Source organism: Fusarium falciforme, chromosome 2 (assembly GCF_026873545.1).
Source record: "Fusarium falciforme chromosome 2, complete sequence".
Taxonomy (NCBI): Eukaryota; Fungi; Ascomycota; class Sordariomycetes; order Hypocreales; family Nectriaceae; genus Fusarium; species Fusarium falciforme.
In genome coordinates this window covers 1,744,140-1,765,169 of record NC_070545.1, presented here as the reverse complement: position 1 = coordinate 1,765,169, position 21,030 = coordinate 1,744,140, and the positions used below count along the sequence as shown (strand labels likewise).

The 21,030-nt window shown below is 53.8% G+C and overlaps 7 protein-coding genes and 1 pseudogene across 8 annotated transcripts, besides 1 other annotated feature; 4 read left to right on the top strand and 4 right to left on the bottom strand.

Annotated features, from left to right (window-relative positions):
• Positions 1 to 898: 898 nt before the first annotated feature.
• Positions 899 to 2,603, bottom strand: NCS54_00251200 (Hypothetical protein; the record flags this gene model as incomplete). Its single annotated transcript, XM_053148109.1, has 3 exons — positions 2,272 to 2,603; positions 1,916 to 2,213; positions 899 to 1,864 (listed from the first exon to the last, which is right to left on the bottom strand). The coding sequence occupies exons 1-3, from the start codon at positions 2,595 to 2,597 to the stop codon at positions 899 to 901; spliced, it is 1,590 nt and encodes a 529-aa protein (XP_053004084.1). The 5' UTR covers positions 2,598 to 2,603.
• Positions 2,604 to 3,076: 473 nt separating this feature from the next.
• NCS54_00251100 (Acetyl-CoA C-acetyltransferase) lies at positions 3,077 to 4,413 on the bottom strand (the record flags this gene model as incomplete). The annotated part of the gene is made up of 2 exons (XM_053148108.1): positions 3,077 to 4,219; positions 4,258 to 4,413. The coding sequence occupies 2 exons, from the start codon at positions 4,411 to 4,413 to the stop codon at positions 3,077 to 3,079; spliced, it is 1,299 nt and encodes a 432-aa protein (XP_053004083.1).
• A 932-nt stretch (positions 4,414 to 5,345) lies between these two features.
• NCS54_00251000 (Hypothetical protein) lies at positions 5,346 to 5,966 on the top strand (the record flags this gene model as incomplete). The annotated part of the gene is made up of 4 exons (XM_053148107.1): positions 5,346 to 5,387; positions 5,438 to 5,502; positions 5,564 to 5,788; positions 5,843 to 5,966. 4 exons carry the CDS (start codon positions 5,346 to 5,348, stop codon positions 5,964 to 5,966), a joined length of 456 nt encoding a protein of 151 aa, XP_053004082.1.
• Positions 5,967 to 7,443: 1,477 nt separating this feature from the next.
• NCS54_00250900 (Kinesin-like protein) lies at positions 7,444 to 10,359 on the top strand (the record flags this gene model as incomplete). The annotated part of the gene is made up of 3 exons (XM_053148106.1): positions 7,444 to 7,563; positions 7,632 to 10,054; positions 10,113 to 10,359. 3 exons carry the CDS (start codon positions 7,444 to 7,446, stop codon positions 10,357 to 10,359), a joined length of 2,790 nt encoding a protein of 929 aa, XP_053004081.1.
• Positions 10,360 to 11,010: 651 nt separating this feature from the next.
• Positions 11,011 to 12,147, bottom strand: NCS54_00250800 (Hypothetical protein; the record flags this gene model as incomplete). The annotated part of the gene is made up of 2 exons (XM_053148105.1): positions 11,011 to 11,961; positions 12,010 to 12,147. The coding sequence occupies 2 exons, from the start codon at positions 12,145 to 12,147 to the stop codon at positions 11,011 to 11,013; spliced, it is 1,089 nt and encodes a 362-aa protein (XP_053004080.1).
• A 1,149-nt stretch (positions 12,148 to 13,296) lies between these two features.
• Positions 13,297 to 14,514, top strand: NCS54_00250700 (annotated as a pseudogene). Its single transcript has 2 exons — positions 13,297 to 13,579; positions 13,640 to 14,514.
• Positions 13,297 to 14,514: a sequence feature.
• Positions 14,515 to 15,268: 754 nt separating this feature from the next.
• NCS54_00250600 (Hypothetical protein) lies at positions 15,269 to 16,300 on the top strand (the record flags this gene model as incomplete). Its single annotated transcript, XM_053148104.1, has 2 exons — positions 15,269 to 15,412; positions 15,461 to 16,300. 2 exons carry the CDS (start codon positions 15,269 to 15,271, stop codon positions 16,298 to 16,300), a joined length of 984 nt encoding a protein of 327 aa, XP_053004079.1.
• A 221-nt stretch (positions 16,301 to 16,521) lies between these two features.
• NCS54_00250500 (Hypothetical protein) lies at positions 16,522 to 20,094 on the bottom strand (the record flags this gene model as incomplete). The annotated part of the gene is made up of 2 exons (XM_053148103.1): positions 16,522 to 17,717; positions 17,769 to 20,094. The coding sequence occupies 2 exons, from the start codon at positions 20,092 to 20,094 to the stop codon at positions 16,522 to 16,524; spliced, it is 3,522 nt and encodes a 1,173-aa protein (XP_053004078.1).
• Positions 20,095 to 21,030: the final 936 nt, after the last annotated feature.

The following is a 21,030-nucleotide window of genomic DNA, read 5'->3' as shown; positions in this document are numbered from 1 at the left end:
TTTGCTTGGATGGGGTGATGTCGGTTCTGATATCATCCACACCATCACTTCTCTGCCTCCCTCACCAGTCACTCACTACCCACCGTCTCATCTCCCTTCACACCTGGCAGCTGGCATTCTCCTCTTCGGCAAAAACTATTTTCCACGTCATACTTTGACCTTTACTCTTTGCATATACGATCAAGCCAACCACTCTATCGGCGATAGTGTTTATTGTCTTTAACCAGCCGGACTTGATTTGACAGCCGTACACAGCAGCTGGGTCAACATGGCCATTGATACCCGCCCCCGGGTGTTAATTTGCTTCAGCAAGGATCTTATCAGATACTTGTGGCCCGCGGGCATTATATATACGTTCTACGCATTCCTTTCACGGTCGATATACCCTTTTTGAGAACGTCGGAGGCTTTGGATATTTGGAGGAATTTGGAACTGACAAGCGATGTTTAATTGTGTGCTAATTTAATCTCGGAATTGACGACGTGTATGTACAAATGAGCAGGGAGTGTTTGGAGTGTTGGAGAAAAGAAGAGATGGTGAGGCTTTGTTGGATGGGGTGGCCTCCTTTCTTGGCGGTCACCTCGGCGCCCTCACGGGATCTTGTGTGGTTTTTTTTCCCCTTTGGAAAGAAAAAAACGAAATGATCAGACATATTTGATAGATAGTATGATTGGCGCAGTCATACCTACATAGCTACGGGCAAGAGAAATGTGGAAGATCATGAGCCAAAAGTCCCGGTCCAGACTGCGATCCATGGTGACATGACCATGTCTAGTTTAAATGATGTTTCTCGGGTATCTTGCCTGTAATATACAACGCTATTTCGACAGCCGGCGGGTGACCTATATCCAATCTAGCCTAGATGGTTCATTCAATTTCAACCCAAGAACCCCCTTCTTTACTCTTTAACCCATCCGGGTACCTCCTCAGGGTCAAAGTCCTCCTCGTACCTCCTATCCTGGATCGTCTGCCACACGTTGGGCCATCCGGCAAGCACGGGACTCCCCTTTGCCTTTGCCCCGATGATAGCGAAGCGACCCTGCCCGTGGGCGATGAATCCGTGCATGAGGCCCTGCTGGACAAGGGTGGCGACCATCATCTCCACGTCCTCGGGTGTGACGTCTGCGTTGCCCCAGACCATGCCCTCGTTTGGCCGCAGCGACTTGGGACCACCTGGTGGCGGGGCTAGTGTTGAGGCTTCGGTGCTCTGGGCGTTGTTTGATAGAGCCTTCATGAGGAGGGGGTTTACGTGTTGAGGACGGCCGAGAGTGTTGGGGCCTGATGGGAGCCAGCCTTCGAGACGGCGCTGGAGATACACGGCGGCGGTGTGCAGGTCCGCAAGGTCGAGAGTGGCAGCTTTACGAGAAGATGCATCAGTTGGGGGTACGTAGGTTAGGATAAAGGTCTTTCGACTAAGGGAGCGCCAGAGGAGAGGTCGGAGACGGTTGCTGAGGGTCAAGAGCAGGCCCTTTTCAAAGAGCCAGGTCTCATGCGCAGCCAGGTGGTGCTGGAAGTGGACAAAGTTTCCAGACCGGATGGCCTGGCAGAGCGGGAGGAAGACAGGGGCCAGAGTCTGGCACTCTTGGCGCTGGAGCAGTACCTGCGAAGGGAACCGCCCAAGGAGGATGTTGCAAGGAATGAGATATGTGAGGATGTTTGTCCGGTGAGAGACAAGCTGTGGAGGCGTCTGGAGATACGCCTCCTGTAAGCAGAGGGAGGCGCGGAGGTAGTGGTTGTTGGAGAAGTTGAAGCGACCAAGATAGTAGAGAAATGTGACGCGCTGGGCGGCTGGGTAGAGGGATAGTGGTGGTGAGATTGTCGAGATATTGACAAAGATCATCTTGGCAAGATGAGTTCTCCGGCACTGTATCCATGTCAGAATGAGAAGAAGGATGGTGATATGTGAGGGTCGTACTGCAAAGAGGAGCTTGAGGACGAGGTTGGCAAACATGTAGACGCCAACCTTTTTGCCCTCAGGTCTGGCATAGCGACCGCTTGAACGGTCCGTGAGACACGTGGTGAAGATCTTTTGGATGATTTCTGCCGAAGACTCTGCGATTGTCTTGTCCTCGTCCAGAGCTCGAAGACGGCGCGTCAGCTCGGGACGCCTGTTGAGGCTCATGGTGAGACGCGCAAGGGTCTCGGAGAGGGACATGCTGGTCTTGAGAAGCATGGCGCCATATGTAGGATGAGCAAATGCCGTAGCACATGAGCTATTATCGCCAGTTAGCAAAGTTCTTCTTTGCCTATCAGTGAGGGTGAGATGCGCACTTGACGAGGCCGCTCAGCAACTGATGAGCGCCGAGCAAATCATCATAATTGACGTCGCGCCAAAAGGCCATGTAGTCCTTCATGAAGGCGATGAAGCCCGGCCACACGGTCGCCTGACCATCCGGCACATCGTCATCCTGCGGGAGAGACCTCTCGATAACGTTGTCGAGGCCCTGCTGGCGAAACTGGGAACGCAGCTCAGCGGCGAGGTTGTGATACTGCTGGGGACTTCCGGGCTCGACCTGGAGCCAGGCGCGGAGCTTTTCGCCGTCCTGGGCGCGGACAAAGTTGCGAACCTGGGTGAGGAACTCGAGAACCAGAGGCATCTTTGGTTTGTGGTGGTTGAGATGCCAATGAGTGAGGTTATTGTTCTGAGCGCGTCGAGATTGCGAGGCTGAGGGAGGTTTGGCGAGTTGAGATGGTCGGTGCTCCACTATGAGACAACGAAGATATGTTCCATCCCGAATTGGATACATCACTTGAAAATGAGCATCGTACATATGAGTTTAACGGAAGGTTAACAATGTCAGTATTTAATTTCCTAATTGGGTTATTTAATCCTCAATACATGCGCTGCGTGAAGCCTCCTTCATCCCGTCTCTTCAGATTTACTGACCTACCTACCCTGCATCACATCAAGTGTCTTCCGAATTATTGATATCATGCAAACGACAGAACTATAACCGTTTGTAAAAGGGGGGCATAATTGAGTACACAAAATTTTCGATTTTTTTTTACGCTACTTATATCTATCATTCAGTTTTGACTGACGTCATTCATGCCTATTTTCATCGCTTTTCATCTCTTACACGGACTCGATCCGCTGTACCACAAGGGCGGTTGCAGCACCACCACCGTTGCAGATAGCCGCGACACCATACTCGCCAGGCTTAAGCTGGTGAAGCAGAGTGGTGAGGATTCGCGAACCAGAGCTGCCGAGGGCATGACCCAGAGAAATAGCACCACCCAGAGGGTTCACCTTGGCACCCTCAAGACCCAGGATCTTAGAGTTTGCAAGGATCACGCTGGCGAACGCCTCGTTGAACTCCCAGATGGCGACCTGGTCCTTGGTGATTCCTGCGCGCTCGAGAGCAATAGGGACAGCCTTGGCGGGGGCAACCGGGAAGTCGATGGGCGATGTGGCGGCATCAGCGTAGCCGCAGATCTTGGCCAGCACTCGGGAGCCTGAGCCATACTGTTGAGCAATAGCCTTGTTGCCGAGAACAAGGGCACTGGCACCATCGTTGAGAGTCGACGAGTTCGCCGCAGTCACAGTACCGGTTCCATCGCGGACGAAAGCGGGCTTCAGCGTGGGGACCTTGTCAAACTTGACATCGTTGAAACCCTCGTCAGTGTCGACAACAATCTCGCCCTTTCGAGTCTTGACGGTGACGGGGGCAATCTCATCAGCAAAGGCCTTGTCCGCCCAAGCCTTTTGCGCGTTGCGGTACGACTGGATGGCGTACTCGTCCTGCTGCTCGCGGGTGATGTTGTGGTTCTTGACAGTGTTCTCGGCGCAGTTGCCCATGTGGAATTGGTCGTACACATCAGTCAGGCCGTCCTTGATAAGACCGTCCTCCATCTTCACATGGCCGAAAGCGGGGAGCCCACTTGCGCGGGGCACATAGTAGGGCACCTGGGACATGTTCTCCATACCACCAGCAATCTGAGCCTCGGCAAGACCCAGCTGGATGTTCTGGGCGGCCAGGCTGACGGCCTTGAGACCAGATGCGCACACCTTGTTGATCGTGGTCGCCTCGACTTCCTTGGGGAGGCCAGCGAAGATGACGGCCTGTCGGGCGGGTGCTTGGCCAACAGAGCCCTGAAGGACGTTGCCCATGTAGACGTCGGTGATCTTCTCGACGGGGACCTTGGACTTTTCGAGGGCCGACTTGATGGCGACGGCACCGAGCTTGGGCGCTGACACTGACAAGAAGGAGCCATTGAACTGGGTTGTGTTAGCTGAGCAATAGTCAATCGAGGAACTTGGCATGCCTTGGCTGTAGGAGTTCGTGCAGCGCTCAAGATGTAAGCATCCTGCAGTTCCTTGCGCAGAGCTGGCCGAGTAGAAAACTGTCGCGCCCCGTTCACATGTCCAGCAAGCTGGGCAAGCCGGCCGGCGGATCTAAGCTGAGTAGACATTGCGAGAGAGGAATGGGGTATCAGAAGAAGGGGTTGACAGAACAAGAAAAAGACAAGAGAAGAAGAGAAGAAAATGATTAGAGGGAAGAGGAGATCAATTAGTATTGTAGCAGTTGCAGAATTATAAGACCAAAACGGCCTCGGGTATCACGGGTGGCAGATGGTCGGAAACATTAGAGATGCCCTCCGCTCGGTCCCCTTCGGCTTCCAGCGGGGGAGGGCCGAAAGTGGCGGGGGATGAAGCACTCTGAACCGAGCTGCAATCCGGGGAAGTGACGTCTTGCCTAGGTACAAGCCCGGCAGTGGGAACGCGGCGGCAGATACAAGTACCTTTGCTGCATATCTTGCAAGAGTATTTCCGCCGAGTCCTCCATTTCCGTAAGCTATACCCTGGCACAAGAGGAACCAGTTCCTGTATCGGACAACGTCCGCTGCCTTTTGCGGTTTCGCTTCCGAAGTTTTCGGTTCCGAAGAACCATGATGGATCAAGAAGAGCGGCCTTTGTCCCCCGCGACCATCTCAAAGACCCCGGTGGACGGACCGTCCTGGTGGCTTTAGTGATCACGTGCAATCAACAAAGAGCAGTGGATCCGACCCGGACAAACAATTGGCTAGAGTGAAACGGATCTCTGATTGGCCAGCGATTACTGACACTGGAGCCTTCCAGTGGAATCACTCTCGTGAGGCTGTCGATGACCAATCTCCGTTTCCGCCCCATCCCTCCACCTTGCACCGCCAAATCCGTTGTCGCTGTAACAGCGAACCGTGCAGGTCATCTTTGTTTTCACACTCTGGGGATCACAGTTGGAATCATCGTCGTGGTCGGGTCTTTTTCTTCTTATCGCCATCGAAGCAGTCTCGATATCACACCTCCGAGCTCTTGAACGACTACCCTCCACGTCTCGAGTCCGCTTCCGCATCCATCCGCCATCATGTCTACAGCTGCGCGCCGCCGCTTGATGCGAGACTTCAAGGTATGGCATCCGGAGGAATAGCCAACATATAATGTTAACACCAGCTGCAGCGCATGCAAACCGACCCTCCCGCCGGTGTCTCTGCGTCTCCCGTCCCTGACAATGTCATGACTTGGTATGTCGCCTCGCCTCGACACGATCGATGACCTGGCTCAGAAACTAATCAACTGCCGTAGGAACGCCGTCATCATCGGCCCCGCCGATACCCCCTTCGAGGATGGCACCTTCCGACTGGTGATGCAGTTTGAGGAGCAGTATCCGAACAAGCCCCCGCAGGTCAAGTTCATCAGCGAGATGTTCCACCCAAACGTTTACGCCACCGGAGAGCTTTGCCTGGATATTCTGCAAAACCGATGGAGTCCCACGTACGATGTCGCCGCTGTTCTCACCAGCATTCAGAGGTAGGAGAGGAAGAGAGCCCAGTTGTATATGAATATGATGCTGATCATGGATAGTCTTCTCAACGACCCCAATACCGGCTCGCCCGCAAACGTCGAGGCTTCCAATCTGTACAAGGACAACAGGAAGGAGTATACCAAGCGGGTCAGAGAGACGGTCGAGAAGAGCTGGGAGGATTAAGACAGAATCGACTCGACTCGAATCGAACCGACTACATTGGGACAGAGAACGGTATGCCAACGTCGACTTGTCCAGCAGAGAAATGGATCACGGCCGCTCAACCATCATTCCCGTTCCTTGTACGGCCCGAATCTTGATAGCCGAACGAAGGACGGGAGCAAATCTGTATATGGCGTTTTTTGGTGCGTGGAGTTGGACTGAATTGCATTCGAGGCGTTGCGACGTCCGAGGACGGAGGCCCTCCTTGGGACATGTTATGATATATCACGAGGCTCACTAACTTAGGAAGAGGAGTTGTCTGTTTCTTGAAGCGTCCGCATCTTTTCGAATAAAGTCTTGTGTGTGTGTGTGATATCGACACTTGTCTGAGTCGTTGACTCAGAGTCGACCAGTGACGGCGGGGGGATGCCATGGGCGGTTGGTTTGTCTGCTCCGATAGGAATGATGGCACCCACTCTCAATCATGCCGAAAGGAGCCCGCGTGCCATGATGATAACGGCCAGGTCCCACTTCCCAATGCCTGAATTGCTGTTGACAATGCGCACGCAATGATCCCTGCCGCCTCCCACATTATGGTGTCTTGTTATAAGCTTGTGAGATGTTGAGCATAGGCACGAGATGAACTATTTATTCATTATTAGAGATCCTGCCCCCTTGTCAGGCAGCGTCTTGGCTAAAACCACCAATCCATCCCCCGATCAAGACCCTCCACCCACGCCGCATCACGCAGTACAGTATCAGGGACGGGACCCTGACCCCCTCTCCAAATTGCGTGGTTGCTGCCGGCTGAAACCCACACGGGGCCGTCCAGTCCAGTCGGTGGTAGGGGGACCTAGGGACGAAGGCGCCTAAAAGACCCAGCCTCAGGGGGGCCTGAAAACTCCAAAACCCGCTAACCCCCCCTAAACTTACAGGAGGGGGCCTCCTGAGCGTACGCGAGTCTCCCCCTCCCCGTCTCCGCCCCCCTCTTGGCGGTAGAGTTCTCCAATCAACTCGGCCAGAACCCACCGCCTCTCCATCGTTGTCAACGACTCGAGCTTGCGAAGTGTGTTGTGTTGTCCAGTGCGTGTGTTGACCTGTCTGTCTGTTGTTGTTGCGCCGCACCCTCCTGTCAGCGCCTCTCTTTCTCGGTGTGTTTGCTGATCGCACCACAAACCACCCACCCCCCGCCAGCCAGACCCTGTCTTGGCCTTGTTTTTGACCTCTCCAGTATCTTATCCTTTTTCACTCTCCCTCACGCACGCTCCCTGCCCTGCTCCCGTGTTCGAGGTGCTCGAATCTCGACGCCGGCTTGCGGCTCTTTGCACCCTCCCGCGGCCCGCATCTCTGCGACCTCCCCGCCTCCCACCCCCCCTGACGGCACTTGCAAGTTACATACATACATACAACCAACCCACGATCGAGCCCAGCGACTCTTGGACGGCAGCACCGTGGCCGATGATAGCTTCCCCCGTGTGACAGATAGCCTCCGTCCATCATGTCGTCCGCAAACAGCATCAAGGTCGTCGCCCGGTTCCGGCCTCAGAACAAGGTCGAACTCGAGTCGGGCGGAAAGCCCATCGTCTCCTTCGATGGCGAGGACACCTGCAGCCTCGACGTATGTCAATAATCTGCCTCTGCACCGCCCTGAGTGCCTCGACGCCCTGTGGCTAACCCGTTTCCCAGTCCAAGGATGCGCAGGGCAGCTTCACCTTTGACCGAGTCTTTGATATGGCATGTAAGCAACAGGACATTTTCGACTTCTCGATCCGCTCCACCGTCGACGATATCCTCAATGGATACAACGGAACCGTCTTCGCCTACGGCCAGACCGGTGCCGGTAAGTCGTATACCATGATGGGCACAAACATCGACGACGACGACGGCCGAGGTGTTATTCCCCGCATCGTCGAGCAGATCTTCGCCAGTATCATGTCGAGCCCCGGCACCATCGAGTACACCGTCCGAGTCAGTTACATGGAGATTTACATGGAGAGGATCCGTGATCTGCTCGCCCCCCAGAACGACAACCTGCCCGTCCACGAGGAGAAGAACCGTGGCGTCTACGTCAAGGGTCTCTTGGAGATTTACGTGTCGAGCGTCCAGGAGGTCTACGAAGTCATGAGGAGAGGAGGAAATGCCCGAGCCGTCGCCGCCACCAACATGAACCAGGAGTCGTCGCGATCCCACTCGATATTCGTCATCACCATCACCCAGAAGAACGTCGAGACCGGCTCGGCAAAGAGCGGACAGCTGTTCCTTGTGGATCTGGCTGGTAGCGAAAAGGTCGGCAAGACTGGAGCGAGCGGACAGACCCTCGAGGAAGCCAAGAAGATCAACAAGAGTTTGAGTGCCCTGGGAATGGTCATCAACGCCCTCACCGACGGCAAATCCTCGCACATCCCCTACCGAGACTCCAAGTTGACCCGTATCCTCCAAGAATCCCTCGGTGGTAACAGTCGGACGACACTGATCATCAACTGCTCCCCCAGCAGTTACAACGATGCCGAGACACTCAGTACCCTGCGATTTGGTATGAGAGCCAAGTCCATCAAGAACAAGGCCAAGGTCAACGCCGAGCTTAGCCCTGCCGAGCTCAAGTCCCTCCTCAAGAAGGCTCAGGGGCAGGTTACCAATTTCGAGAGCTACATCTCAAATCTCGAGGGCGAAATTCAGCTGTGGCGTGCTGGTGAATCTGTTCCTAAGGAGAAATGGGTGACACCCAAGACTACCGATGCCGTCGCTAGAACCAAGGCCGACGCACGAAGCTCGACACGACCTTCCACACCTTCACTAATAGCGGAGAGCCGCTCAGAGACGCCTGCGATATCTGAGCGCGCTGGCACGCCCAGCTTGCCGCTCGACAAGGACGAGAGGGAAGAGTTTTTGCGACGAGAGAATGAGCTGCAGGACCAGATCTCAGAAAAGGAGTCCCAGGCCACGGCTGCCGAGAAGCAGCTTCGGGAGACAAAGGAAGAGCTTGCCTACCTCAAGGAACATGACAGCAAGGTGGGCAAGGAGAACGAGAAGCTCACGACCGAGGTGAACGAGTTCAAGATGCAGCTGGAGAGGCTCACGTTTGAGAGCAAGGAGGCACAAATTACCATGGACGCTCTGAAGGAGGCAAACTCGGAGCTTACTACGGAGCTTGACGACGTGAAGCAGCAACTCCTTGACGTCAAGATGAGCGCCAAGGAGACGGGTGCTGCCCTCGACGAGAAGGAGAAGAGGAAGGCCGAGAAGATGGCCAAGATGATGGCCGGCTTCGACCTGGGCGGCGACGTGTTTAGCGAGAACGAGCGTCACATCGCAGAGACTATCGAGAAGGTCGATGCGCTGCACGAGCTGAGTGCCACCGGCGACAACATCGCGCCCGATGAGTTCCAGGCACTTCGAGCCCGTTTGGTGGAGACACAAGGCATCGTCCGACAAGCTGAGCTCTCCATGTACAGCACCACTTCCAGCGAGGCCGACTCAAGGCGGAGACAAGAGCTGGAGGCTCGTCTCGAGGCCGTTCAGCAAGAATACGAGGAGGTTCTCACTCGCAACCTCGGCCCCGAGGATGTTGAGGAGGTCAAGGCTCGACTGGAGAACGCCTTTGCCAACCGCCAGACTGCCCAGTCTCAGTTTGTGGATGAGCTGAAGGCCGATATTACGCAGAAGGCTGCCGAGAACACAAGAATGAAGACGCTGATCGATGACCTTCAGCAGCGCGTCAAGGCTGGCGCCGCAGCACCGATGGCCAATGGCAAGACGATCCAGCAGCAGATCGCCGAGTTTGACGTCATGAAGAAGAGCCTCATGCGTGACCTTCAGAACCGATGTGAGCGTGTTGTTGAGCTCGAGATCTCGCTGGATGAGACCCGAGAGCAGTACAACAACGTTCTTCGATCGTCCAACAACCGGGCGCAGCAGAAGAAGATGGCCTTCCTGGAGAGGAACCTGGAGCAGCTGACCCAGGTCCAGCGCCAGCTCGTCGAGCAGAACTCGGCTCTCAAGAAGGAGGTTGCCATTGCTGAGCGCAAGCTCATTGCACGAAACGAGCGTATCCAGAGCCTGGAGAGCCTGCTACAGGATAGTCAGGAGAAGATGGCTGCTGCCAACCACAAGTATGTACCCCCTTGTTTGCCCCTTTTTGGCCGAACAGCGCTGACAGTATATCACTAGGTTCGAGGTCCAGCTGGCTGCGGTCAAGGAGCGTCTCGAGCTCGCCAAGGCCGGCAGCACCCGTGGCCTCAACTCACCAGGCGGCTTCAGCTTTGCCAGCGCCGGCAGCCGGATTGCGAAGCCCCTCCGCGGAGGCGGTGGCAGTGATGTAGCCCCCGCCATCCCAACCATCCAGAACCTTCACCAGACTGAGGGGAACAGTGGCAGCAGCAACAAGCGAGCCAGCTGGTTCTTTAACAAGTCATAGACGTGAAAGAGAAGAAAAGGAAAAAGACACCAAGAGAGAGAGAGGTCCCTGCTTTTGCGTTGGGCACGGCGTTGCGAGCAGATCTGGTAGAAGCCCCCATCATACCCCCACCAAACAATGCCCCGTTCGATAAAACTTTCTACTTGTTTCTTTCTTGTCTTGATTATTTTCCCTTGTCCCCTCGACTTCCCTTCTTGCTAGACGAGGGCCATAGAGGATGGGGAGGCTACGATGATTTGGATTTTATGACATGCTTCGCAATGGGACTAGGGAAGGTCGGATGATTGCTATAGGGACGGCGCTCTGGGCGCGAAAGAGGGAGGCCAAGTGAGTTTGGTGAGACGAGGCAGAGAGAAGAGCTGCCGAGCAAAGCAAGATATTGCACGTGCGGGAGTCTTGTTCCACGACGACGCAGGTAGCTCAGGCATGAAGTTTAAGAGAGTTAATGAATTGAGTTTCCAACTGGGTTTGATTTGGTTACCAGAGCGGGACTAGATAGACAAGAAATGTGATATGTGGTATTGTTTTTATCCAATGGTGCACTCCTTATTGTGCACTACATACATGGTACGCTATACGTAGATGATGCCAAAGTAGATGGTTGAGTCGAGAAGCCGTGAGAGTGAGTTCTGAGTGTTTGCAGAGGACAGTTTAGTTGCCCTTCTCGCCAGAGTTGCCACTCTTGGAAGCAGCGACGAGGCCGAAGATTAAGATCTGGAGGCCAACAAAGGCACCAAGGAGCGTGCCAACACCGATGGTGACACCGAGGATCTTGACATGAAGCATGATGATACGGCGCCAAGCAGCCTTGGAGAAGCTGGACCAGGCGTCAGCGACGCTGGCATAGCCAGGTCCGCCGACGACAGCAGGCTCAACCCTGCCGTTAAAGGAGCGGTCGAAGGGGATGATGGTGTCCTCGTCTGCGGGGAGGAGGGAGGCCTGGATACGGACGAGAACAACCCAGGCGGGGATGAGCAGGATCATCTCGCCAACGACAAGGATAAGGCTAGCAAGGAGGAGCCTGTAGGAAAGGTTGAAAGGGTCGCTGTACCTTGAGATCTGGAGGGTGTTGATAAGGAGACCGCAGAGGGCAAAGGTAGCCTGGCCAGCGGCCCAGAAGATGAGAGTGGGCTTCCAGGTGGCCTTGAGGGTGGTCTTGAAGGGGGGCAGACGGGACCAGAAGCTTCGGGCAGAGGCGGGGGTGATGACCTGGTGAATCCAAGCGGCTCTGAACTGGACGAGGGCTACGGAGCTGACGAGGCCGCCGACGAAGACGCCGATGCCGTAGGGAAGGCAGAGAGAGAAGGCGCCGATGATCAAGGCGCTGAAGATGGTCTGGACGATGAGGCAGGGCAGGCCACGGAAGCAGGCGCGGAAGCCGCCGTGAGATCGGACCAGGCGGAAGGTGGCCCGGAAGGACGAGGTGACGGGCCGGCCGTCAGTACCAGGGCCGGCGACGTTGCCAGCCGGAGCGGTGGTGGAGGGGTTCTTGGGGCCGTTGCCGTTGGCGAGGGGCTCAACGGGGAGGGGCTCGTAGGCGGGAGGCTTGTCATCCTCGATCATGGCAAGGAGGGGGAAGACCTTGCTGAAAGTGTAGTCGATCTGGAAGCATGTTAGAGAGGTGGCATGAGGGGTTGAGGGGAGACTCACGAGGAGGATGGCGGGGATAAAGACAATGTAGTTGAGAATGATGATGATGTATTCCCACGATAACTGAGGCGACTCCGGGCCGCTGTCGCTGGGGACATGGCCGCGCTCCCAGAGCACTTTGCCTACGTGAGAGATCATGATGACGGTTAGAATGAGCGAGGGATGGTTTTATGAAAAAGAACAAAAGAGAAAACGATGATGGTGTTGATAGAAGAAGAGTAAAATAGGTGGACAGCCTCGTGTTGATGGAGGATGGTTAGAGATGTATCCGAAGGTGGGCGGCGTTGAATGACCTTTATGGGGTTTTACAGTGAGAGACGCCCATTGTTAGTGGCGCTGCAGGGGGTGTGTTGCCTGGCTGCAGGCAGTGTTCCTACGTAGGATGTGCACAGCCCCCCAGTGGCCATCCATGATGGATCTACACACCCCATGATTTAAAGATGAAGGGTTAAGAGTAGATTAGATGTGAATGAGGAGAGGTTTGTTCTTGACTGTTAGTTGAATGAATATGTGATTCTACTATCAATCTATCACTGTGCTTTCATTATGTCTCTTGATCTGCAGCGACTGAAGCTTCCTTGAGTGAATCATTGCTTCGGCCATTGCTGAATTGGGAAAATCAGCGAAGGATCTTGAACCTCGTCTTAGGACTTGGAACATGCATTAAGGCCAACAATACTAGGCAGTACAGTTATATCTACTGCATTGGTATGTGGTTTATTGTAAAACATACTCGAGAATTATAGTATTCTACTTTTATTTATTCATCCACGTTGCCGTCTACTGCCATCTCTTTAAGCTCATGTCCGGTGCATCCGCGCTCGCCCTCGTTTGCTGGTGCGGCGGGTGTTAGCGTTAAAGACGCGTCGACATTCCAGCGGAGCCTTGAAGCAGCCAATAGCGGGGAATTCAGCCCGTGGCTAGTGGCGCTTGGCTTGAGACGCCTGGACTACGATGGACGTTAGGCGAGACATTCATCCTGACACATGTGAAACAGCAATATCGACCAACAGCTTGTCTATGCTGCGGGCAATGTATTAAATCGAAACACGTCAAGTAATGAATATGTTGGAAGAAGCATTGTCCTACATTGCGCCACTGATATTCATAGGTTGATATAATCTGTAGGCAAGTCCTACCTAAGGCAGATAGAGGCTCTCGGAAGTGCCCCGCAGCGCCTGCAGGGCTGACACCCATGGCCATCACTTGCCTAACTCGGACCTTCGCTGTCAACCTTGAACCACCACACACAACCTCAAGCTCCATATCAACTCTCACCACCAAAGCCTCACCAACCTCCACCTCTTGGCCATGTCGGCTCCAGAGATACCAAACCTACTCAGCTCACTCCGATCCGCTCGCGGCGGACGTGGTAGAGGTAGAGGCAGAGGCGGACATCACGGCCCCTCATCCATCACCCACGATGCCACTATCCAGGGCACCGACACAGACGCCTCAGTATCAAGGCTGAGCGCGGTTGACCTTGGATACCTCAACGACCCTTATGCTCAGTTCTTTGTGCAGAGCGCCGATGGTCCTCCCGCGAGACGTCTCCCAATCATCAACCGAGGTGCGCTGGCTGGGCTAACGCCATGATGTGCTGAGCTCGACTAAACCAGCCCACTTGCAGGAACATATACTCGAACAATTTCTCTCGATACTCTGGTAGATTCTTTTCTCAACGATGATGAGGGCGCTGAATCAGGTCCTTCGCCAAAGCAGATTGTGTCACTAGGTGCTGGCACTGATACTCGTCCTTTCCGGCTGTTTGCATCAAAATCACGGCCCGGTCTGGTCTATCATGAGATTGACTTTGAAGTTGTTGCATCTAGAAAGCTGCGAACTGTGCAGGCTACACCATCGCTGAGAAACATCCTCACAAACATCTCTAACGGTACCAAGAGCACCTGGTCAAGTCGACCGGTTTCAGGGGGAGAGTATTATTGTCATGGCCAAGACTTGCGGAACCTTGCCCCGCGCAAAGTCCCTAACCCAGACGAGGAGTCTTCTTCACAACCAAAGGAGCAGCCTGAAGTCACGCTCCCCGGCTTGCGCAACGATATCCCGACCCTTCTTGTTTCAGAATGCTGCCTCTGCTACCTCAACGTCGCAGAAGCAAGCAACGTCATATCATTCTTCTCCTCCCAAATTCCCAGCCTCGCGACCATCATCTACGAGCCCACGCACCCAGATGACGCCTTCGGGAGGATGATGGTATCCAACCTCGCCGCTCGGCGAATTCAGATGCCGACGCTGGACAAGTACCCCACGCCCGATGCTCAACGGGCAAGGATGACAGAGGCTGGTTTCGAGACAGTGCACCACATGACGATTGAGAAAATCTGGGAGACGTGGGTCTCACCGGAGGAGAAGCAAAGGGTTGACTTCTTGGAAGGGCTAGACGAAGTTGAGGAGTGGAAGCTGCTGGCTGCGCATTATATCGTTGTGTGGGCTTCCAAGGGGAACGGCTTTGGGTCCTGGGAGAGCGTTGGCGGAGGGGCTTAGTCATGGGAATGAGAAAGAGGGGACACTCGAGTGATTTTGAGGTCACCAATGGCTCAACACGGCGACCATCGTGACGGGTAACTTTGACATGCTCTTGCTTTGCCATGTACTAAAAGTGCATGGAGCAGCGTGGAGTCTTGGTGATGCAGACACTAGAAAATTTATGAGACCACGAAATCTGACTATAAAATTGAATGCCCCATCAATACGATGGATGGATGTATAGGGATGATAAATTTGACTCAATATAATCTGATTTACAGCTAGAGCTCTTTATAAAAGTTGATGACTGGCTGTGCTATAGTTGACTCGGCTTTCGTAGATGGTGGGCCATTCTCATTGTTCGATTTACGCACCCCAGCGTAGAATAACAATTCTGGCTAGGGCGAGTGTAGTTTTGGAATCAATACACATGTGAATAAAATCAAACCGTTTCGATGTTGAATTCCTCCATAAAAAATGCACCTCGTGAACTATCTTGACTTTGCCTGAGCCTGTTTACTTAGACATCGAGGGTCAGGGGGAACAAGGGACAAGGTGGATCCCTGACCATTTTAGGTTTAGCTCATTGCCCAGCACCCAGCTCAACCAACATTCATCACATCAAGTGAGTTCTGAGTTCCTAGAAAGTGTAAGTTCTCACTGTTGCTCTTGTTACGATTCATCCCGACTTTTCATAAACAACAACACAGCTTCTGAACTCACTTCATAACAAAGAAACACCAAACTTACAATCGACAACTAAAACTTCAAAATGGCCGACTCAAAAGATAGCAAGGCGTACAAGTATCGCCAGGAGATTAGCCAGATGATGTACGTCTCTGGCGAGACGGCTGAACCCCCCGTTGAGACGACGAGCATCATTGAGGATATTGTCCGCCAACAAGTCATTGAACTCGTACGCATCTATTCCATTCTATTTATACAAATCACTGACAAAGTACAGCTCCGCAACTGCACAGAGCACGCCTCGCGGCGCGGCTCCAAGTCAATCGGCATCAACGACCTCATCTTCCAGATCCGCCACGACCAGGCCAAGGTGTCGCGCCTGCGCACTTTCCTCTCGTGGAAGGACGTGCGCAAGAACGTCAAGGACTCTGACGACAAAGGCGCCGACGCAGACATCGCTGCGGGAGACGACCCCGTGGGAGGCGTCGTGGCCGGCGGGGGACCCGTCGACGAGGCAGCCAAGAAGAACAAGAAGGCCAAGGTCGGACTCCCCTGGGAGCCCTCGTCCTACTACAACGTCGAGGTCCCAGAGCGTGAGGAAGAAGAGGATGAAGAAGAAGAAGAAATGAACTACATCACCCTGCAGAGGCTGCGCAAGGCCGACGAGCGGACAAAGGCCATGACCAAGGAGGAGTACGTCACGTGGTCCGAGTACCGCCAGGCATCCTTCACCTACCGCAAGGGAAAGCGATTCCGCGAGTGGGCAGGTTTCGGAATCGTAACGGACAGCAAGCCATCGGATGATATTGTCGACATCCTCGGCTTCCTCACCTTTGAGATGGTCCAGACCCTCACCGAGATGGCCCTCAAGGTCAAGGAGCAGGAGGATCTGGCCAGGGCTCAGACCGGTGCCGGAGCGGGGGCTGGTGGTGAAAACGCTCCCAAGAAGCGGAAGCACGAGGGAGCACTCTTTGACTTTCCCAGTGAGGGAAAGACACCCATCGAACCTCGTCACGTCCAAGAGGCGTCGCGACGCCTTCAACAGAGGCCCAAGAAGTCGAGGGCCATGCTTAACGGCACTCGCATTGCTCAGCACACGCCCCTCAACATCTTCTAAGGAGCACTTGCACTCAAATCAACTCTGGAATGGGCGGCGTTATGAGTATTGCAACATGATTTTTGGTTACGAACGTGACAACATAGGAAACGAGGGTACGGAGCGAAAGGCGCACGTGTTATTTGGTTTTCTCTTTTTCTTCTTGCCTGGCTCTTCTCGCCTGGCTCTTCTCTAGACTTTCGAATTTCATATAAAATGATTCCATCAAAACCTCTACTTCGTCACCTGTTGTCGTGACTTAGTGTAAACGCCCGGCGCCGAACAACTGCATCGTTCTCACACAATCGTGTTCCAACTCTCTGCAAGCTCATGGGTATATCCTCCTCGCTATCACTGTCTACGGCATCCTCAACGCCCTTCTTCTTGCGTAATCTCTCTCTGATATGCTCTGCGTGTCCCCGAATCGTTTGTGTCCGCTGTAGTCCCGTCGTCCTGCTGTTGTCGCCCAAGAAGGCTGGTGCCGTGGATACTTCCTCTGCCGGAACCCCGGCTGTGCTGCTCTCGACGGTAGGCACAGATGCTAGGGGTACGTGGTTCAGGTGGGTGCGCTGACGGTAGTTGCTATACTCAGGCTTCTCAAGCAGTCCGCTACGGAAAGCGTTGACCCCCACGAGAAGCTTGACAAGCTCAACAAGCTCCTCGAGATACTCAATAATCTCCATCTGACCTGCAGTACTCGCGTTCCAAGACAAGAATCGCTTCTGCGTGATGAGATGAGCAACTTGCTGAGCCAATTCGCCATTCTCATCGAACACAGTCGGCACACCACCAGCAGGCATGTGCGTACCACTTCGCGACGCCAGCACTTCGCGGACGTGGTTGACAAGGCGGAGTTGGGCGAGGCGACTTGATGGAATGAACTGAGGTAAGGGCTGCCATGTTATGAGAGCCTCGTTCACTGAAAAGAGAACAAGCATAATACTGGCAGCCACGTTGCGTCGATACGCGTGAACCTTGGGGTTCAGGTCCTCCAGGATTGAAGAACCATATTCTTTCCGTAGCTGAACCACATTGTCCATCCTGTCGATGATCTGGTATAAGACATAGACAATCTCTTTGTAGATTGGCTCAAGCGGCTTGAAGCTTCCCTTGAGACGTGGCTCGGTCGAACAGAAGGGAAGAAACGTCTCTGCCGCAGCCAGCGCACCGCGTGCTTTGCTTCGGGCATGATTGAATCGTTTGTGAAGTCCTGGGTTTCGAAAGTCGGGCTTTACCGGGCTGTCTAGGCCAACTGCCATTGAAGCCTGCATGTTTTGTACCTGCTTGACAGAGGCTGAGAGGGATTCAAGCAGTCGATCTCGCGCCCTGACTGGGAAAAGCAGCATCTCAACGAGAAGAGCGACTGCCCCTCCGATGACAAACGCAGTCAATCGCTTGTAAAAGTTTTCGTAGGCGGTACCAGAACCGTTCATGGCAGCTAGAGCCGGTTAGTACTTGCTTCATATGATATAGCTGGGAGTGGACATACCAAGGGCGACGACAACCATTGTCACCGTAGACACCATGCCAGCCTTGACGTATTTTGTTCCCAGCTGGATATAGAACGACGGAACTATGCCGACCACCAGGATAAAAACCATGGCCACCCGACTCCCTCTCCCTATCTCGTAGGAAAGGTATCCAAGGACGCAGCCAAATATCACGCCAATCAGACGGATAAAGAAGATGAAGAACGAAGTGCCTATAGCCACTTCAAAGACGAGAATCAGCTGCATGGGCGCCCAGATACCGCGAACCCCCGAATACCAGCCGTTCCAAGAAGCCACGAATGCAGGCCAGCTCACAGAGAAGACAGCAAGAGCGAGCTTGAGAGCATAGGAGATGTCGTCTGAATCTTGAATCCACTCAAGGGCGTCGGCTGCTTTGCCCCTGAACTTGAGAATCTTGCTCTCGTTGCTCTCATTTTTCGAGTCGTTCTCCGGTCTGGTCTCTTCTTTTTTGGGCGTATCTTCTTGGTCCATCGGCCTCTCAGGTTCCGCAAATCTGATCCCCTTTTCTTCGTCCTTTGGGTCTGATTGCTTAACATGTTCGTCGTTTTTCTTATGGTGCGTCTGGTTCCTGGCCTTGGAGCCAGGTGGTGCTTTTCCTCGGCGGACCTCCTTTCGACCTGTTTCTGGGAGTACGAGGCCATCGATTTCACCACCAGTTGTCAACCATTGCCGGATATTGATGTGCTTGGGGAACCAAACGGACGATCTATCGTTTCGAGCCTTCCTCTCCTCAACAACCTTTCGAACGTGACGCAACATCTCGAGGATATGCATCGCAGACTGACGAAACGCAAGAACAAAGGAAGAAATGAGAAAGGTTTCCATCCGGGGCATAAAGTCGATGCTGTGGCCAGTCTCGTCCAATGCAGAACGTCGAAGCTCCATCGCACAGCTGGCGTCAAAGTTGGTGATAGCCTCGTTGAAGACGTCGATCCTAAAGTCCAGTTCCTCCAAATGAATTCCTTTCGGAGCGGGCGCACCTGATGGCAACCTAGGCACATCGTAGCAATAGGCCAAACATACAATGACCAAGCGCACCGCCTCTTTGAGTGAAGCCTCGAACTCTTGAACAGGCTCACGAATCCTCTCTAGGATCGACTCCAACAGACTGGCGCTGCTTGCCTCAATCTCTCTGAGCGGCTTTGCATTCTCGACTCTCCGTAGATAGTCATCAAAAGTGGTCATGCGCTTGATACCGCTGGCATCGCTAGCGAAACTGTCGGTCGCTGTAAGATCGTCATCCTCAGAACGATCGTCGTTTTCCAGGACAATGAACTTGTTCTCGCAAGCTCCGATGACAGTTATAGTGCTCTGAACAAGACTGCTCATGTATGAAGTACTCAAGGGCTTCATGCTACTCGGAGGAAGCGCCGAGATGGAGACTTCATAGTTGACCTCCCTTTGAGCGGCCTTACAACGAGCCAGTCGAGTACGAAGCTTTGCCTTTTTCCCCGTCAAGCTGGCGACTGTTGTAAGACCAACGGGGACCGTTGAGGCGCGATAGCGCCCTTGAGCTGGTTTAAATGGATTTGGAAAGCCGTCCAAGAACTTCCGGAAGCGGCCCTTTTTGCGTTTCGGTTTTTCGGGAGAGCTCTTGGCCGTAGTTGTCAGGGTTAGACCGACTGGGTGCAGGTCTTGTTGTGAATCGCCGCCGGGAGTAACAAACCAATGGGTGGCGCGAGTGAGAGTATCCATGGTTTCGCATAGAGTATCGATGGCAGAGAGACCGAGAAAACTACTCGACAACTCAGGGAACATGGATATGTTGACCACCACGGTAACACCGCCACCAGCAAGGAGTGGGTAGAGCACATTGGTGAAAACAGTCAAGGTTACCTCATGAGCGCCCCCAAGGAGTACGATAATACTGGCAATGAGGAGGAAGGCGACGAATAAGAAGACACGCGGACTCGAGGATCTCACGTAGCCATGAACCAGAACGGACACAAGCAGGAACATTGCTCGGATGGCATAGGCGGCTGGCTCGTTGCTTTCGAACACGAGGCTTGATAGGAAGAGGCCAAATAGGGACCACCCAAGTCCTAACAGAGAACCTAGCAGAAGCATCAAAAGAGACTCAATCATAGTGCCCATTCGCTGACCAGGATGAGCAAAGACGGTAGCCATCGGGGCTAGAAAGGTCGAAGGGCCGAAAACGGAGACAGCCTTAGGAGTAATGACAATGATGACAGCAGCGGTACATGCAATTGAGCATTTCACGATGCGTTGCCATAAGTCATTGGCCTGGTAGTCGCCCCAGATGACTGTAATCAGCCTCCGGAGGCGCTTGGTGAAGGCTTTCATGTTGGTTCTCTTCGCAATGGCGATGTCGTTAAGAGTGTTGATGTTGGTGAATTTGCGTGAGAGGCGAGTGTCATCCCCTCGACTTGAGTATCGACGCCTCGAGACTCGCGTCGTCGTCAGAGATGGGAGGAATTATCTGGACATACAAAGCCATGCAGAAGAGAGGAAGGGTCCTGGGGAGCGGCGAGGTGGTATCGATCGAGGAAGCGGAGCACGATGGGCAGTAATAAAAAAAAACAGGATGGTCGATGCGTTGGGCGGGAATTCAGCAGGATTAAATCATGAGAGTAATGCCAGACAGCGGGGGCAGCGTCTCTTGGTGTCTTGGGTTTTCGTGTCTTGGGCTCAGGTTCATGTGGAGGGAGGACGAGGGACCCCTGCGAGACTCGTCATAATGCGCCCAAGGTTATGGGCTAGGGCATTGACTGGCTCTTGGATATGGGTTGCGAAGGTTCTTGGCTTGTGAATTGTCAATATCGCGTCGCGTCTAGTGATGTTGGAATGAGAGGAGGAGGAATTGGGGAGGGGAGGGGATCTCCGAAAGAGGAGAGATAGCACACGATCACGCTACGGCAGACGGAGGAAGGCGCGTGTGACTTGGTTGTTGAAGGCAGGAACCCAGATGCGAATAAACTTGTCGGACGGGAGCAAGCAACCAAGAGTGAATAAGCGTCTGGGTAACCAACGCCATTTTCTACCAATTGAATTAACAATATAAGCCTCTTCGGCCACAAGGAAAACCAATTCCAACACTTTGCGGGGAAATGGCAGTCGCTTTTCGACACGAGGGAGATGCAGATCCATTGCGATGCAGATGCAGATGGTGGAGAGTTGCGACTTCCGGCCACTGGAGTTTGGGGTTCTCCAGGGTCTCCAACGGGTGGCCTTGCAGCCCCTCAGTGGCTGACCCCCTCCAAATCACCGCCCAATCAGCTG